The sequence below is a fragment of the Hyla sarda genome, chromosome 3, assembly GCF_029499605.1.
Source record: "Hyla sarda isolate aHylSar1 chromosome 3, aHylSar1.hap1, whole genome shotgun sequence".
NCBI lineage: Eukaryota > Metazoa > Chordata > Amphibia > Anura > Hylidae > Hyla > Hyla sarda.
Genome location: NC_079191.1, coordinates 131817937 through 131838609, shown reverse-complemented (window position 1 = coordinate 131838609; position 20673 = coordinate 131817937). Strand labels below are relative to the sequence as shown.

The window sequence follows — 20673 nt, the reverse complement described above, 5'->3', positions numbered from 1 at the left end:
CGTGATCAGACATCTTATCTGTGTACAATGAACACTTCAGTGGTACTGAACATGTGAAATCTATATGACTCTATAACAATATCCTAACAAATAAGTATTGATTTTCATTACATATGTACTAAATTCATTATTTTAGGAAACCTAGAATACGCACATACTATACTGTACATATTGCAGATTTGATGCTGCATAAGTCAAAATAAATAAATAGCTGAACACTTATTCACTGAAAAAAAGACAATGAAGGTAGGGCTGGGTGGTATGGCCAAATATGTGTATTGCGGTATTTTTGTAACTTATGGAGGTTCCACGGTATATAACGGTATCCCCCCCAATATTAATTATTAGCCCAGCGCTGCCCTGTCCCAATCGGGGTAATTACTCACATATCACCCGCAAGCGCTGCCCTCCTCATCCTCCTGTTCGTTGCGGCCGCCGGCGCTGATTCTCTATAGCTGTATCACCTGTATCCCTATGTCCGGGCTGCAAAAGGTAAATAAATTAAAAAAAAAAAACTTTAATGTTCCTACGTCGGCCTTACGCTCTTCCTGGGGATGGGAACGTCGGACAGCCATCAGCCTATCCTATCACCGGCCGCAGCGATGCTCTGCCTCGGCCGGTGATAGGCTGAACCCACTGTCATGTAAGAAGCCGGCTTCTTACATGACAGTGGGCTCAACCAATCACCGGCCGAGGCGGAACATTGCTGCGACCAGTGATACGCTGACGGCTGTCCGACGTTCCATTCCCTAGGAAACTGGTCCGGACCGACGGGGGAAGGTGAGTTAAAGTTTATTTTGTTTACCTTTTGCAGCCCGGGCAGTATAGAGCAGTGGTCTTCAACCTGCGGATCTCCAGATGTTGCAAAACTACAACTCCCAGCATGCCCGGACAGCCAACGGCTGGGAGTTGTAGTTTTGCAACATCTGGAGGTTGAAGACCACTGGTATGGAGTGTCAGTGCCGGCGGCCGCAACAAACAGGAGGACGAGGAGGGAAGCACTAGCGGGTGATATGTGAGTAGTACCCCGATGGGGACAGCGCAGCGCTGGGCTGATAATTAATTGGGGAGGGGGGGCAGAACAGCGCTTGCGGATCACATATGATTAGTTCCCCGATGTGGGGACAGCGCAGCGCTGGGCTGATAATTCATTCATTCCCTAGGGGGAGGGGTCAAACCGGTATTGCGGTATGGGTTAAAATTCATACCGTGCAGCACAAAAAATTCGGTATGAACCGGTATACCACCCAGCCCTAAATGAAGGTTCATATTTCATATTGTAACATACAAAAAAAAACTTTCATTATATAATGAATAATCTGTATTTGATGAAACCAGAATACGCCTTTAAAAAAATTATTGGTGCAAAACGCTTAAGTGTTTTGGGAAACCTACATCATGGAGGGCGAATCTGCACACATCCCCCATCCCTAGATATATAAAGCATCAATGCTTCTGGCAGGTAGAAATCTCATTTCTCATTGTATTGGAAGTACTGAGAACATACAGAAAATATTGTCATGATTATACCAACTTAGAATGCACAATAGTCCCAAAATACACATAAACACTTGGCATCACAATAAACACAGATGGTAGATAAATCCAATGTCATTCTGCATAATAGCAAGTGGTTCAGATGACAGAACTCTTTACAAGGGGCTCTACACCTGCCCGGCTTCTGTCATAATAAAACCGGTGTCTCCAAGGGTCATGTCCTGTGCCCGGGTAAGCTTTGCCCGGCATAGGAAACAAAATCCTACAAGGCCGCAATGCAGACCTTTCATAAATAGCTACTAAAGACATTTATCATTATTACCTCATGATTTCTTTCCCTCCAAAATAAATCAGGAAGTCACTGAGTTGTCCTCTTCTGTCAGGTACTTCTGGGCAAATATGACAGAAAAACAATTGTGGCATGCTCCATTGCTTGTGGTATGTATGGAGGCATTCTTCCATGGAAGTATTGCTTCTAGGAGAGAATATCTCCGCACACATGGCACCTGACAGATCCTGTATGGCAGAACAACAAGGCTTCTTGCACCTGTACTAGTGAGTGCTGCCGTAAATGCCACCCCTTTATTATAAAGTGTACCTGCCATACCACAGAAAAAATGATGCTTATATATGTTACACACTAGGTCATGCGGATGGTTTACATGTCTTTTTTATGTGTCCAGCTTCTGAATTTGGCTCACAAATTCCTCTGTTCTGCTGCTCACTCATTCTGACATCCACTGAGTTCAGGTCACATTCAGCTACGGGTCACAGTTTTTTTGCCCTTACTCACCATGCATTCCCTTTCTTCCTAAGTCTGTGGAGCTGTGTTGTGGCTCTTTATGCAATCACTGCAGGCTGCTCTGTAACCCCCTCCTCTCTGTTTTCATGCTACTGTCTGATAGGACAGGAGTGAGCACAAAGGAGTGGTAGTTCACTCTCTGGACTTTGCCTCTGCCTGTGCTTCCGCTGGGACGAAGATGATGCTGCAGCCGGACAGGTTTACTTTCTGGATGGTATGTTCACGTTGTGCGGAACGTCTGCAGGGAATATTCCGCATGGAAATTCGTGTTTTTTTTTTAACCCCTTAAGGACGCAGCCCATTTGGGCCTTAAGGACGCAGACAATTTAATTTTTACGTTTTCGTTTTTTCCTCCTCGCCTTCAAAAAATCATAACTCTTTTATATTTTCATCTAAAAAATCTTAATCCTTCCAGTACTTATTAGCTGCTGAATACTACAGAGGAAATGGTTTTCTTTTTGGAACACAGTGCTCTCTGCTGACATCATGACCACAGTGCTCTCTGCTGACATCTCTGTCCATTTTAAGAACTGTCCAGAGTAGGAGAAAATCCCCATAGCAAACATACGCTGCTCTGGACAGTTCCTAAAATGGACAGAGATGTCAGCAGAGAGCACTGTGCTTGTGATGTCAGCAGAGAGCACTGTGTTCCAAAAAGAAAACCATTTCCTCTGTAGTATACAGTCCCCTAAAAAGTACTGGAAAGATTAACAATTTTTTTATAGAAGTAATTTACAAATCTGTTCTGGCACTTTCTGGCACCAGTTGATTTAAAAAAAAAAAAAAAAAAGTTTTCCATGGGAGTACCCCTTTAAAAAAAAATATTTTCCAGTGGAGTACCCCTTTAAATGGGCACTGTCACTTAAAACAATAAAAAACAGAAATGTTGTAGAGACAAAAAACATTTTTGTTCGGTACGGGAGTTCAGACCCCCTCCAATCGCCAGAATAAGCCAGGAGAAGAATTTGCTAAGCACATCCTCTCTCGGTTCTTGAGTTTATGGGATTGTTTGGGTCACCGGCACAGAAAGCAGGGAGTGAAGCGCTACCAGCATAGTATGTAAAAAAAAAATCAATTATTTTTGCACGATCCCATCTTTACGCAAACACTAAAAATTTGGGCAAAAATGAAGCTTGGGCAAAAAATAAAAAATAAATAAAAATAATTAGATAAATTGCACAATTTTTCCACTCTGCACTGATAAATTCCTCTAATTTTTTTATATGTAACCTTAGTAAATCAGGATTATTAAAACATTTAGGTTGACCCAGGGAAATCCAGTTCAGTGCTGGAACAATGTCACAAATACCAGTCACTGCAAATAGAAAAGAAGCGGTACCGGAATGAAACATTAGGTCAGTGATTTTCCAACCAGGGTGCCTCCAGCTGTTGCAAAACTACAACTCCCAGCATGCCCGGACAGCCTTCGGCTGTCCGGGCATGCTGGGAGTTGTAGTTTTGCAACAGCTGGATGAACCCTGGTTGGGAAAAACAGCACTAGACGAAGCACAGAGCCAGGTGGCCACCAAATTGTGACTGTAAAACCCTGAGACTCCAGTATTTGGCTTGTGGGTCAAATGGCCATTGAAAGGACAAACGCAAATTATAGGAACTGCAGCTGTTACGTTCTTTAAATAACAGCAAATGCACTGGACTTTGCTGTAGGGTTGCAGCTGGAAATCACATCACATACACATTGGAAAACAATGCATTTCTACTAAGGGAACTACAGTGGTCCCTCAACATACGATGGTAATTTGTTCCAAACGAGCCATCGTTTGTCGAATCCATTGTATGTTGAGGTGTTCGTGCAATGTAAAGTATAGGAAGCTGTACTCACCTGTCCCCGCCGCTCGAGATGGTGTCCCCGCCGCTCCCGATGGTGACCCCGGGCCTCCCCTGGGCTCTCCTGGTCATCTCCGGTCCTCTGCTGTCTTCTCCGGTCCTCTGCTGTCTTCTCCGGTCCTCTGCTGCCTTCCGCAAGGCCTTACTGGGCCTGCGTAGTGACGTCATTACGCCGCTGCGTACACCATTCCTATTGGATGACGTGCGCAGCAGCGTATTGACGTCATCGGAGAGGGCCGAGAAGACACTGGAAGACCAGCGCTGGACCCGGAGGGCACCCCGGAGCATCGTGGAGGGGTAAGTAATACTTACCGCACCACACGGGGAACATTAAGCTGCTATCCGGCAGCAGCTTAAGCATTTGGCGCTGCCGGATAGCACTTAATGCGATGGCCCTGACATAAAAAAGCATCGTATGTCGATTTCATCATATGTCGGGGCCATCGTAGGTCGGGGGGGGGGGTCACTGTATTATGGACATTTATCAATGGGTTTAGTCAGGTTTTCTTTACTATAATTGTCGCAAAATTGTAGCAACTGCGACTACGCGGTTTTTCGTGCGACATTTTGACTGGAAAGCGAGAAAAGCAAGTTTTCCAAAAATTAACTACGTAGTAATCATTTTAAAATGGACTACGGGTAGTCGGGTATTTATTAACTGCGACAGTCGCAACTGCGCAAAAAAGAGGGTTAAAAATTGACTAAATTTACCCCAGCTCCAACATGGAGCAGAAAAAGCTACTACCAAAGTAAAAAAAGGAAAAATTGCTTACGTGAAAGAAAATTATCAACAGGCTGAAACCAGTTGATAAATTCCGTAAGTCACACATAAGCAAAAAAAAAGTAAGGAAAAAATTACAAAAAAAATAATACATAAGCAAACATTGATAAATGTCCCTCTATATCTGCAGAATAGGGCACTAAATAAAGCATGATGAAGCCAGAGTGCCCATGGTTCCGCAGTATGGGGGATGCACATATCTGTATGAATATCTGCAGTAAAATCTGCATTTAGTAACACATAGGGGGGTTTTATCAATCATTTACACCAGTGTTCAGGCATAAGAATTGTCCACTTTTGGGTATTTTTATGCTGCCAATGCCAACTTGGGTGTGCCTTAGCATACAGTGGACACGTCTTGCCCACCCACCATATTTACTTTAATTTTACACAATTAAAGGGGTACTCCCGTGGAAAACTTTTTTTTTTTAAATCAACTGGTGCCAGAAAGTTAAACAGATTTGTAAATCACTTCTATTAAAAAATCTTAATCCTTCCAGTACTTTGTAGGGGCTGTATACTAAAGAGAAATCCAAAAAAGAAATGCATTTCCTCTGATGTCATGACCACAGTGCTCTCTGCTGACCTCTGCTGTCTATTTTAGGTACTGTCCAGAGCATGAGAACATCCCCGTAGCAAACATATGCTGCTCTGGACAGTTCCTAAAATGGACAGCAGAGGTCAGCAAAGAACACTGTGGTCATGACATCACAGGAAATGCATTTCTTTTTTGGATTTCTCATTAGTATACAGCCCCTAAAACGTACTGGAAGGATTAAGATTTTTTAATAGAAGTGATTTACAAATCTGTTTAACTTTCTGGCACCAGTTGATTAAAAAAAATAAAAAATAAAACAAACAAAAAAAAAGTTTCCACGAGAGTACCCCTTTAACCGCCATAAATTATAGTGGAAATCTATGCCAGCTCGGGGCTGGCACAAGTTTCTAATGGTGCTGCAGCCATAGAAGCAGTGGATTTATTGAGAGGCCTGTGCCACCTAATAAATCTGCCACTGCTGAGTAGCTGGAATTTTACATAAGACCAGGTATAAAATGCCAGTCTTAATAAATTCCCCTATAGGGTTTAATATGGATTTGCTTTGAACTTCATCTTTCAGAGTATTAAAGGGGTATTCCAGGAAAAAAACTTTTTTTATATATACCGTACATATATATATATATATATATATATATATATATATATATATATAAACTGGCTACAGAAAGTTAAACAGATTTGTAAATGACTTCTATTTAAAAATCTTAATCCTTCCAATAATTATCAGCTGCTGAAGTTGAGTTGTTCTTTTCTGTCTAGAAACAGTGCTCTCTGCTGACATCTCTGCTTGTCTTGGGAACTGCACAGAGTAGAAGAGGTTTGCTATGGGGATTTGCTTCTACTCTGGACAGTTCCTGAGACAGGTGTCTTCAGAGAGCACTTAGACAGAAAAGAACAACTCAACTTCAGCAGCTCATAAGTACTGAAAGGATTAAGATTTTTTAATAGAAGTAATTTACAAATCTGTTTAACTTTCTGGAGCCAGTTGATTTATAAAAAAAAGTTTTTCCTTGGATAACCCCTTTAAGGCCATGTTCATACAAAGGAATTTCTGAGTGGAATGCGCCAGAAAAATACTGCTCAGAAATTCAGTTGTAGCAGACATTGCACACAGCGGAATTTCCGCAGCAGATGTTTCATTCTTTTAGCCGAATCTGCTTCGAAATGCATTGCCATCTATGGAGGCAGCGCAATTCCGAGTGGTCCTAGTGCCTGCGGAATTTGCTAATTTGCGGAATGTCTGCAAATTTCCTGGACGGACATTTTTAAGAACATAGTCTTAAAGAAAATAGGTCGTCCCCATTATGCCATGCCTGAACCACAAGTCATGGAGCAGTCCCGGTGGCGTCTCCCTTCCCTGCTGGCCTTGATTGATCTCTCACTATATGAGATCAGGAAGAGATCTGTCAATCAAGGCTGGTGGGTTTGGGAGGGGTGTCCAGAAACCATGTCGATGACCCTTGGTTCAAACAGTATAAAAGTGATGGCAGGTTCCCTTTAAAGACTGCAAAAAAATGCTGAACAAATCTGACATCGCACATCTTGGCCAATTGTTTACTATGTACGCATGACACTTTCTAAACATTATTTACATGCACTGTATTGTGTTTTGTAGCTGATTGTATAGCTAATAATTTGTCGCCAGCTATAATTTTGATCACCATAAACAGATGAAAGTTAAAGGAGTATTCCAGAGCTTAAGATCTTATCCATAAGTGTGTGAGGGGGGGGCGAACCCCTAGGACCTCCTGCCATCTCCACAATGGGGTCTGACTCTCCCTACTGCATGGAGAGGTAGGGTCAGCATTTTCTCCATGCATTGCCTATGGGAGCTCTGGAGTTACCGTACTCCCATAGACCAGTGTCTCCAAACCAGGGTCAAACCAGGAAGTGATTCAAACCAGGAAGTTTTTCAACAGCCGGAGGCGCCCTGGTTGGGAAACACTGCCATAGACAATGCATGAAGGGAACTCCAACCCCACCGATCCATGCAGCAGGGGAAGTCAAGCCCTGTTCTGGAGATCACAGGAGGTCCCAGAGGTCAAATCCCTGGCGATCAGACACTTATGCCTTATCCTGTGGATAGGGGACATGTTTTAAAGCTCTGGAATACCCCTTTAAAAACCTCCAGGTCACTCCAACCACCACACATACTCCATAAAATATAAAATGATTGCCATAAGTAATGTGGATAACTTGCACTTGTGGTGTACAGTGCAAGTAAGGGTACGAGCATTCTACATTTCTGCCCCCATTAATTATATCCATCAGCATCCTGCCAAAAAGGGGATGATGACGTATACTGTTCATGGGCGCAGCGGACCTTGTTCACTTATATGGCTGAATGGAGTCACCACTAGTGACTCCTTTCGGGCTGTATGCCCTATTTCAAAAGCGCAACAGCCCCTGTCATGAGTCAGTTCAAAATAGGGCATACATCCCGAACTGAGTCACTAGTGGGTTACTCCTTTGGCCATAGAAGTGAATGGGGTCCGCTGCTCCTCTTAACTATATATGTCAGCATCCCATTTTTGGCAGGATGCGGATGTATACGATTAAAGGGGTACTCCGCCCCTGGCATCTTATCCCTATCCAAAGGATAGGGGATAAGATGTCAGATCGCCACGGTCCCGCTGCTGGGGACCCCGGGGATCGCCGCTGCAGCACCCCACCATCATTACTGCACAGAGCGAGTTCGCTCTGTGCGTAATGACGGGCGATACAGGGGCCGGAGCAGCATGACGTCATGGCTCCGCCCCTCATGACATCACGGCCCGTCCCCTTATTGCAAGTCTATGGCAGGGGGCGTGACAAGCGCCACGCCCCCTTCCCATAGACTTGTATTGACGAGGGCAGGCCGTGACATCACGAGGGGCGGAGCCATGACGTAACGATGCTCCGGCCCCTGTATTGCCCGTCATTACGTGCAGAGTGATCTCGCTCTGTGCAGTAATGATAGCGGGGTGCTGCAGCAGCGATCCCCGGGTCCCCAGCAGCGGGACCCCGGCGATCTGACATCTTATCAAGATGTCTAGGGGCGGAGTACCCCTTTAAAGGAGCAGAAATGTAGTGTGATTGTAGCCTAAATGGGGTTTTATAAATTCCTATTTACACCAATCAGAAAGTCGGAGTGTATTTTAGGACATGATGTAGCATCCATGCACTGTATTTCTGCCCTAGGCGATTCACTGCAGATTTCACCCTTCACAATGCATAACCAGAAAATCATACCAAAATCTACGTGTAAGGATAAGTTCACATTAGAAAGGTATGCTAACATATATTAAGGCCAACCCGTTACAAGCCAAGTCACTTTACTGGACCAAACAATAGACTACCTCTGGTCTGTTTCTGTACATATATTTCTATTCGGTGTCCCGCAAAAAAAATGGACTAAACATAGTTACTATTGGGGAGATTTGTCAAAACCTGTGCAGAGGAAAAGTTGACCAGTTGCCCATAGCAACCAATCGGATAGCTTCTTTCTTTTTTATGGTCTATTCACATGTACAGTATTCTGTGCAGATTTTCTGCGCAGGATTTTCTGCTGCAGATTTCAATGTAAACTGAACACAGCTTGAAATCCTGCGCATCAAATCTGCGCAGAATACTGTACGTGGGAACAGACCCTTAAAAAGGCTTCAGAAAACAAAAAGAAGTGTTCTGATTGGTTGCTATGGGCAACTGCACAACTCTTCCCCTACATAGCGTTTGATAAATCTCTCCATACAGTGGTCCCTCAAGTTACAATATTAATTGGTTCTGGGACGACCATTGTATGTTGAAACCATTGTATGTTGAGACCAGAACTCTATGGAAACCTGGTAATTGGTTCTGAAGCCATCAAAATGTCATCCGAAAATAGGAAAAAGTGAGGATTAAAGAAAAATAAGTAGATTATTAATCTAGATAAAACAAGTCCTTACATATAAAAGTAAGAAAGATCTGCTGGGAGCTGTAATCACTGTCTAGGTCAGTGTTTCCCAAGCAGGGAGCCTCCAGCTGTTGCAAAACTACAACTCCCAGCATCCCCGGACAGCCAAAGGCTGTCCGGGCATGCTGGGAGTTGCAGTTTTGCAACAGCTGGGGGCACCCTGCTTGGGAAACACTGGTCTATGTAGAGGACAGGAGCTTCTTCAGGGTCCTATACAGTACATGAAATGTCCTAAAAAAGTAACATGGAGTCGCCCTATCCTGGTGTCCAAAGGAGCAGCTAACCCTGGTACAGGTAAAGTGTACAGAACAAGTAATACCTCCCTGTACTGTAGGGGGCGCTACCAGACATCAGTCAGTGCATACGCTTCAGTAATACAGGTGTTTTACCAGTAAAATGCCCATTCTGATTGGTCAGTTCTTCCAGCCATTGACACGCTTCACAGATCTGGACTGTCCATATCATTGTCTGTTGAGTCTGGTTTCAAGTTACAATGGTCCAGAAAAGACCATCGTATGTTGAAACTATTGTATGTTGAGGCCATTGTAAGGGATCACTGTATAAGGTTACGTTCCATCTATTACAGTCAATGGACCTGTCGCAGGTTTATACCTCGGCATACCTTTCTGTCATAATCCCAACACACATCACAAATGTCCTCCACTTTTATCAGGTAAAAGTAGGTGTTGAACTAGTTTCTCCTCAGACCTGTCACAGAAGATACATATAATTCAACAGCAAATACACAAAATAATAAAAAATAAATAAAAAAAACACAAGCAGGAAACACACTAGAGCAGTGGTCTTCAACCTGCAGACATCCAGATGTTACAAAACTACAATTCCCAGCATGCCCGGACAGCCGTTGGCTGTCCGGGCATGCTTGGAATTGTCGTTTTGCAACATCTGGAGGTCCGCAGGTTGAAGACCACTGCACTAGAGCTTTCCTATAAAGCACGTTTCACTTTATAAGTTCCAGGGGGGAATTTACCAAAACCTGTGCAGAGGAAAAGTGGTGCAGTTGCCCATAGCAACCGATCAGATTACTTCTTTTGTTTTTTTAAAAGGCCTCTAAAAAATGAAAGAAGCGATCTGATTGGTTGCTATGGGCAACTGCACCAGTCTTCCTCTGCAAAGGTTTTGGTAAACCTCCCCCCGGCCGTATACAGGTACACAACATCTGCTTTGCTGCCCACGCTGAGAACGCTATTATAATAAAAGAGACTTACCGATGTGTAATTGGATCTTGCTTGTTTTTGGTTCCTGGACTCTTGTTCCTGGAACTGGAGTCCTGCAAGGTGCTTCTCTAAGGCCTCCCAATCCATGGTGGGAAGCTGGGGTTCCTCCCTCATGACTCCTCCTGAACCAACAAATGAGTTGAGCGGAGGCCCTCGGACAGAGTTACTCTGAGGTTTGGGAGGGCTGTGCTTTCCTCTACTTGGGGGTCTCCCAGTTACTAAGTTTCCATTTAATTTGTGCCGATGAGAGGGGTTCCCATTGGTAGCAGTCAGATGACCACCTTTAATGTCCTCAAACTCTTCTGCCAAACTCCTGGCCGTGACAGTCCTTGAAAAACAATTGTCCTTAGGAAAGCCATCGTCGCCACCGACTTCTTCTTCCTCGTCTTCATCCTCCCACTCGTCGCTCACCTTGTCCACCATAAAGTCCTCCTCCTCCTCCTCATAATCCTCCAGGGCAGCCAGATCCAGGCTGGGGGAGGACTTACAGTCTGAGCAAGGGGTCACTTTGTTGGAGCTGGATTCGGAACTAGAGCGGCTACAAGCATCGCTGCCTAAATCCATGCCATCCTCTCTGTAGTCCTGCAGGTCGACAGAGCCGGCGTGCCAAGGAGAAAGAAGGAAAGGGGACAGATTAGTTGGTGGTTTCTTTTTCATCTGAGTCAAGCAGCCTGTCTATACGAGCTCTCTGGGGGGAAAAACATGAAGCAACTGGAAACTGCCGGCAAGAATATCCATCCCCTGAGGCTGTAAAGATTCCTATCCTCCTCCTCTCCCTGAGCCGTACACCAGTCACAATCATCCCCGCCGCTGACAGTGGGATAATAAGCAGTGTGTTCAATATTAATATTCCTTATGATAATTACCACCCGCCTCAATTGCTGTAGTAAATTTCACCTAGCGATGTTCCCGCTGGCACGTCACTGCGGCTCTTTGTTACAGCAACGTGAGTCAAAGAGAACTAAAAATGTATATATATATATATATATATATATATATATATATATATAAAACGCCATTAAAGTGAATAGTCTTTGATATTGTAGGAAGAAAAGCTGCAAATGCAACACTCAGATACGTTCTAGAGCAGTGTTTTCCAACCAGTGTGTCTCCAGCTGTTGCAAAACTACAACTCCCAGCATGCCCGGACAGCCGAAGGCTGTCCGGGCATGCTGGGAGTTGTAGTTTTGCAACAGCTGGAGACGCACTGGTTGGAAAACACTGTTCTTTAGCAGTGATCCCCAACCTGTGGCTCTCCGGATGTTGCAAAACTACAACTCCCAAAAAGACTTTACAGCCTCATACTGAGGGGTACTCCGGTGAAAAACTTTTCTTTCTTTTTTTTTTTTTTTTAAATCAACTGGTGCCAGAAAGTTAAACAGATTTGTAAATGACTTCTATTAAAAAATCTTAACCCTTCCTGTACTTATTAGCTGCTGAAAACTACGGCGGAAATTATTTTCTTTTTGGAACACAGAGCTCTCTGCTGACATCCCGAGCACAGTGCTCTCTGCTGACATCTCTGTCCATTTTATGAACTGTCCAGAGCAGCATATGTTTGCTATGGGGATTTCCTTTTACCCTGGACAGTTCCTAAGAATGGACAGAGATGTCAGCAGAGAGCACTGTGCTCGTGATGTCAGCAGACAGCTCTGTGTTTCAAACGGAAAAAAATTTCCACTGTAGTATTCAGCAGCTAATAAGTACAGGAAGGATTAAAACATTTTAATAGAAGTAATTTACAAATCTGTTTAACTTTCTGGCACCAGTTGATAAAAAAAAAAAAAGGTTTTTCACCGGAGTACCCCTTTAATGGTGAACATCGACCTGCAAGAATAGCAATTTTATACTGTATGCCTACAATTCGAATCACTCTACAACTGCAACTCCCAGCATGCTCTTACGATAAGAGTTAACATCTATTGCCAAAATAATTATTTTCTACTACATCCCCACAATTAGGATCATTGGACAAGAGCATTCCCCAACCTGTGGCTCTCCGGCTGTTGGAAACTACAACTCCCAGCAAGACTTTACAGCCGCATTGGCATTAAAGGGGTTATCCAGGAAAAAACTTTTATTTTTTTTATATCAACTGGCTCCAGAATGTTAAACAGATTTGTAAATGACTTCTATTAAAAAAAAATCTTAATCCTTTCAATAATTATCGGCTGCTGAAGTTGAGTTGCTGTTTTCTGTCTGGCAACAGTGCTCTCTGCTGACATCTCTGCTTGTCTCGGGAACTGCACAGAGTAGAAGAGGTTTGCTATAAGGATTTGCTTCTAAACTGGGTGGTTCCCGAGACACGTGTCATCAGAGAGCACTTAGACAGAAAAGAACAACTCAACTTCAGCAGCTCATAAGTGCTGAAAGGATTAAGATTTTTTAATAGAGGTAATTTACAAATCTGTTTAACTTTCTGGAGCCAGTTGATATATAAAAAAAAGTTTTTTCCTGGATAACCGCTTTAAAGGGGTACTCTGGTGGACAAATTTTTTTTTCATATCAACTGCCTCCAAAAAGTTAAACAGATTTGTAAATTACATCTATTAAAAAAATCTTAATCCTTTCAATAATTATCAGCTGCTGAAGTTGAGTTGTTGTTTTCTGTCTGGCAACAATGCTCTCTGCTGACATCTCTGCTTGTCTCGGGAATTGCACAAAGTAGAAGAGGTTTGCTACGGGGATTTGCTTCTAAACTGGGCGGTTCCCGAGACACGTGTCATCAGAGAGCACTTAGACAGAAAACAACAACTCAACTTCAGCAGCTCATAAGTACTGAAAGGGTTAAGATTTTTTAATAGAAGTAATTTACAAATCTGTTTAACTTTCTGGAGCCAGTTGATATATAAAAAAAAAGTTTTTTCCTGGATAACCCCTTTAATGGGGAACATCGACCTGCAAGAACAGCAATTTTATACTGTATGCCTACAATTAGAATCGCTCTACAACTACAACTCCCAGCATGCTCTTACGACAAAAGTTAACATCTATTGCCAAAATAATTATTTTCTACTGCATCCCCACAATTAGGATCATTGGACAAGAGCATTCCCCAACCTGTGGCTTTCCAGCTATCACAAAACTACAACTCCCAGCATGCTCTAAAAGCCACTAATTTATTAAAAGGTAGATAATCCGGCGCTAGGACCGCTTGGAAATGACAGATGGCAATGCTTTTTCGAACGGATTCTGTAGTAAGAATAGACAAATCTATTCTTGCTGAGGATGCCGGAATCGGGATTTCCGTGGCAGAAACATCTGTCGCGGAAATCCCACCCTATAAATAGTACAGTAGAATCCCACCAAAGTGAATGGGACTCTGCTTCAGCAGAATGTCCGTGCAGAATATTTTAGTGGATTTTCGCTCGGACATTCTGCCGTATTCTGCAGCATGACTTTACATTGGTATTAATGGTGAACATCACTTGCAAGAACAGCAATTTCCTACTGTATACCTACAATTAGACTCATTCTAGAGCAGTGATCCCAACATTGTAGTTTTCTAGCTGTTGCAAAACAACAACTCCCAGCATGCACTTACCACCACTACTGTATAATAAGGTGAACATCAATTGCCAAAACAATAATTTCCAAATACATACATACAATTGGGATCACTCTATAACCGCGATCCCCCATTTGTGGCTCTCTAGCTATTGCAAAACTACAACTCCCAGCATACCCTGACAGCCGTTAAGGTATTAAAAGGTGGAATCCCAAAAACAGCAATTTCCCACTACATACCTACAATAAGAATCTTTCTAAAATAAAGTAGATTAGTAAAGACAGGGCCTTCACTCTTCATGTTTGATTTGATGGTTAAAGGGGATTTCCACTTGGTCGGTGATAGGCTGACTGCTCTGAGATATTCCCATCCCCAGCGTGAGGCCGCTACTAGAGCAACGGTGGAATGTAGGAAGGTGAGTTAAAGTTTATTTTGTTTATTTTTGCAGCCCGGGCACAGGAATATGTAGTACAGTACAGAGTTCCAGCGCCGGCGGCCCACAACTCACAGGAGGACGAAGAGAGTGGCGCTTGCGGGTGACATATTATTAGTTCCCTGATGTGGGGGACAGCGCAGTGAGTGCTGGGAAGATAATTCATTGGGGGGGGGGGGGGGGGAAGCAGAACAGCGCCCGCGGGTCACATATGATTAGTTCCCCGATGTGGAGACAGCGTGCTGCGGCTGATAATTCATTTATTCGAGGGGGGAGGGGCCCAACCGGTATTGCGGTATGGGAAAAATTCATATCATACAGGAAAAAATGTCAGTATTCGGTATGAACCAGTATACCGCCTAGCACTACTGCCTCCTCGTTGTCCGATCGTCGATTCCCTGCTCCGTGCCTGAGATAACACTGATCAATGCTATGCTATGGCATAGCATTGATCGGTGTCTGCAATCAGTGTAATGCATGTTATAGTCCCCTATGGGGGCTATAACATTGCAAAAAATGTGTAAAAAATAGTTAATAAATGTGATTTAACCCCTTCCCTAATAAAAGTTTGAATCCCCTCCCTATGTAAATAAAAATAAATATAAACATGTGGTATTGCCGTATGCGTAAATGTCCAAACTATAAAAATATCATGTTAATTAAACCGTACGATCAATGGCGTGCACGTAAAACAAATTCCAAAGTCCAAAATGGCGTATTTTTGGTCACTTTTTATACGATAAAAAAATTTATAAAAAGCGATCAAAAACAAAAATGGTACCAATAAAAACTTCAGATCACGGCGCAAAAATGAGCCCTCATACATCCTTATATGCGGAAAAATAAAAAAGTTATAGGGGTCAGAAGGTGACAATTTTAAACGTATACATTTTCCTGCATGTAGTTATGATTTTTTCCAAAAGTAAAACAAAGTCAAACCTATATAAGTAGGGTATCATTTTAATCGTATGGACCTACAGAATAAAGATAAGGTGTCATTTTTACCGAAAAAAGCAATGCGTAAAAACAAAAGCCCTCTAAATTTACAAAATCGCTTTTTTTTTTCAATTTTGTCCCACAAATATTTTTTTTCGGTTTCGTCATAGATTTTTTGGGTAAAGTGACTGATGTCATTACAAAGTAGAATTGGTGGCGCAAAAAACAAGCCATCATATGGGTCTGTAGGTGCAAAATTGAAAGGGTTATGATTTTTAAAAGGTAAGGAGGAAAAAACGAAAGTGCAAAAACGGAAAAACGCTGAGTCCTTAAGGGGTTAAAAATTAAAGAAGCGATCTGATTGGTTGCCATGGGCAACTGCACCACTCATCCTCAACACAGGTTTTGATTAATCTCCCCCAATGTGAATACAGTTGTATTTGGCTTCTCGACAATAAAGGAGAAACCCTGCATTCGAACAATGTCACTGTCTCTGACTGGTGTTTTTATGCCATTTGCCCATCTCTACCGAGCTAAACTCCCAAACTGTCTATAGATGACTATTTATATTAGTGCAGTTTCAACAAATAAAAATAAGAAGCATTTACATTGCGTTCTTGCCTCAGTTTCCATTACAGTAAGTTTCAATCAAGTACGCTATTATGTGTGCAAAAACAAACAACAAACATTACGTTACGATCATTTTTATTTGTTTTTTGGCTTTTTTTTTATAATCTAAACTTTATGGTAAATGGATGGCATACAGCAGCAGCCGGTTTTACTTCTGTTAACATAAACATAAACCAGCGGTCTTCAAACTGTGGCCCTCCAGATGTTGCAAAACTACAACTCCCAGCGTGCCCGGACAGCCGTTGGCTGTCCGGGCACGCTGGGAGTTGTAGTTTTGCAACATCTGGAGGGCCACAGTTTAAAGACCACTGACATAAACTAAAAAAAACATACGTCAAACATAAGCATGTGAATACTAAACATAAATTGTCTAAATTAAAAACTGCTGTAAAAACTGAGAAAAAAGGCATAAAAATGAGCAAATAGATAGAATCCAGCGGAGATATACTGGCATATCCTGCACATGGTCAGGATGGCACAGCTGGCAGTGACAGGGTGAGGATACACATGCAGCACATTATATATGGGCACAGAGGGCATGGATAGGCATTTCTATGGCCCTTAATGAAGGTGACATAGAGGGATCTACTGGATCTGAAGCTTTCTAATAGATCTCAGTATGACAGGCGATCCCCAGCATAGTATATACTTCTATATAGAAGAAATCCCAGGCCATCCTGACATCCAGGGAGAAGGAAATCCCTAGAAGGGAAGATAAGGAGAACACTGGGTGATTCCTAGTATATATACAGGCGGATCCCATCCATCATACAGTATATATATGTATACCATGCATGTCCCATCCATCATACAGTATATATATACAGGCGGATCCCATCCATCATACAGTATATATATATACCATGCATGTCCCATCCATCATACAGTATATATATACCATGCATGTCCCATCCATCATACAGTATATATATACAGGCAGATCCCATCCATCATACAGTATATATATATATACCATGCATGTCCCATCCATCATACAGTATATATATACAGGCGGATCCCATCCATCATACAGTATATATACCATGCATGTCCCATCCATCATACAGTATATATACAGGCGGATCCCATCCATCATACAGTATATATACCATGCATGTCCCATCCATCATACAGTATATATATACAGGCGGATTAACAGTATATATATATATATACCATGCATGTCCCATCCATCATACAGTATATAAACAGGCGGATCCCATCCATCATACAGTATATATACAGGCGGATCCCATCCATCATACAGTATATATATATATATACCATGCATGTCCCATCCATCATACAGTATATATATACAGACGGATCCCATCCATCATACAGTATATATACCATGCATGTCCCATCCATCATACAGTATATATATACAGACGGATCCCATCCATCATACAGTATATATATACCATGCATGTCCCATCCATCATACAGTATATATACAGACGGATCCCATCCATCATACAGTATATATATATATATATATATATATATATATATATATATACCATGCATGTCCCATCCATCATACAGTATATATACAGACGGATCCCATCCATCATACAGTATATATATACCATGCATGTATATACATCTCTACAGGTGGACAGTGTATATGTGAAGAAGTGGGGGTAGCCCTTATACAGCATTATCTACTATGCAGCCCACAGGGATCCCCCCCATACCTGATGCCCGGAGTCTGTACCTTGTCACCCCTCATCCCTGTGTGACGCAGCTGTATGTCCCCTCCTCCTCACCCGCAGCTCTACACAGGATCCTCCGTACACCGGCGCCGCCCGGCACACAGACCAGCTCCAGAAACTCCTCACTCCCGGCGCACGTCACTGCGTAAAGTGCCGGGAATAGGAATTCCGGAGTCTACGTAAGTGCCGGCAGTGATTGGGATGCCAAGTGCTGCCCAACTGCGCAAGTTGCGCAGCTGCATTGGCGGACAGCGCCATCTAGTGGGTTCAAAGGTTTAGCCAGATCAGGGCGCGCCCTCCGTACTTAGAAGAAGAAAAGCCCTATTCATATACAGTATAAATGGTGATGAGGGGAGAGCCTTGCTCCTGTACAGAGGATGTTACCGGGGAACAGCCCTATTCCTGTACAGTAAACGGTAAATACTGTACTCGGTGAGGACCTGCTGACGGCAGGTCACGTGACATTCTGAAGTCATGTGACTGGGTAGCATGGGCGGCTCTTTAGCACACTCTGGAGGAGTAGGGTTCCCCTGCACTTGTGGGATGGGGGGCGGAGGTGACCACAAAATGCGGGGCTGAAATAGAAGCAGTGTGCTGAGGGGAGGGGGAGAAGACAGTGCTCTTTACATGGGACTGTATGTTGGAGGGCAGAAGGGAGGGAAGTAATATTTACTTGGGACTGTTTGTTGGATGGGCTGAAGGTGGAGAATATTTACATGGGACTGTATGTTGGATGAGTGAAGGTAGGGAAGTGATATTTACATGGGACTGTATGTTGGATGAGTGAAGGTAGGGAAGTGATATTTACATGGGACTGTATGTCGGATGGGCTGACGAGATGGGAGTGAGAGTTATTTTAGTACAGAGGCTAAAATGCTTTCCTACAAGCAGGGAGGTAAAAGAAAGACATGGAACCATGCATGATGATTGATGAGAGGATAGTCCTGTTCATATAGAGATGATTGATGAGAGGATAGTCCTATTCATATAGAGATGATTGATGAGGGGATAGTCCTATTCATATAGAGATGATTGATGAGGGGATAGTCCTATTCATATAGAGATGATTGATGAGAGGATAGTCCTATTCATATAGAGATGATTGATGAGAGGATAGTCCTATTCATATAGAGATGATTGATGAGAGGATAGTCCTATTCATATAGAGATGATTGATGAGAGGATAGTCCTATTCATATAGAGATGATTGATGAGAGGATAATCCTATTCATATAGAGATGATTGATGAGAGGATAATCCTATTCATATAGAGATGATTGATGAGGGGATAGTCCTATTCATATAGAGATGATTGATGAGAGGATAGTCCTATTCATATAGAGATGATTGATGAGAGGATAGTCCTATTCATATAGAGATGATTGATGAGAGGATAATCCTATTCATATAGAGATGATTGATGAGAGGATAATCCTATTCATATAGAGATGATTGATGAGGGGATAGTCCTATTCATATAGAGATGATTGATGAGAGGATAGTCCTATTCATATAGAGATGATTGATGAGAAGATAGTCCTGTTCATATAGAGATGATTGATGAGGGGATAGTCCTGTTCATATAGAGATGATTGATGAGAGGATAGTCCTGTTCTTATAGAGATGATTGATGAGGGGATAGTCCTATTCATATAGAGATGATTGATGAGGGGATAGTCCTATTCATATAGAGATGATTGATGAGAGGATAGTCCTATTCATATAGAGATGATTGATGAGAGGATATTCCTATTCATATAGAGATGATTGATGAGGGGATAGTCCTATTCATATAGAGATGATTGATGAGGGGATAGTCCTATTCATATAGAGATGATTGATGAGAGAATAGTCCTATTCATATAGAGATGATTGATGAGGGGATAGTCCTATTCATATAGAGATGATTGATGAGGGGATAGTCCTATTCATATAGAGATGATTGATGAGAGGATAGTCCTGTTCATATAGAGATAATTGATGAGAGGATAGTCCTATTCATATAGAGATGATTGATGAGGGGATAGTCCTATTCATATAGAGATGATTGATGAGAGGATAGTCCTATTCATATAGAGATGATTGATGAGGGGATAGTCCTATTCATATAGAGATGATTGATGAGAGGATAGTCCTATTCATATAGAGATGATTGATGAGAGGATAGTCCTATTCATATAGAGATGATTGATGAGAGGATAGTCCTATTCATATAGAGATGATTGATGAGGGGATAGTCCTATTCATATAGAGATGATTGATGAGAGGATAGTCCTATTCATATAGAGATGATTGATGAGAGGATAGTCCTGTTCATATAGAGATGATTGATGAGAGGATAGTCCTATTCATATAGAGATGATTGATGAGGGGATAGTCCTGTTCATATAGAGATGATTGATGAGAGGATAGTCCTATTCATATAGAGATGATTGATGAGGGGATAGTCCTGTTCATATAGAGATGATTGATGAGAGGATAGTCCTATTCATATAGAGATGATTGATGAGAGGATAGTCCTATTCATATAGAGATGATTGATGAGGGGATAGTCCTATTCATATAGAGATGATTGATGAGAGGATAGTCCTGTTCATATAGAGATAATTGATGAGAGGATAGTCCTATTCATATAGAGATGATTGATGAGGGGATAGTCCTATTCATATAGAGATGATTGATGAGAGGATAATCCTATTCATATAGAGATGATTGATGAGGGGATAGTCCTGTTCATATAGAGATGATTGATGAGAGAATAGTCCTATTCATATAGAGATGATTGATGAGGG

General features: G+C 42.3%; 1 protein-coding gene across 5 annotated transcripts in view; it reads right to left on the bottom strand.

The window, feature by feature from the left end:
• The window catches only part of SCHIP1 (schwannomin interacting protein 1), a 526606-nt gene that overhangs the window by 106386 nt on the left and 399547 nt on the right, over positions 1–20673 (bottom strand). For 2 of the 5 annotated variants that reach the window (XM_056565051.1, XM_056565053.1), the window contains one exon: positions 10648–11238. In XM_056565051.1, coding sequence (XP_056421026.1) covers positions 10648–11238 — 591 coding nt within the window. Of the gene's footprint in view, positions 1–10647; positions 11239–17863; positions 18133–18265; positions 18347–20673 lie in introns of those variants that run through there. The other 3 variants (XM_056565056.1, XM_056565054.1, XM_056565052.1) reach the window with 3 other exon arrangements.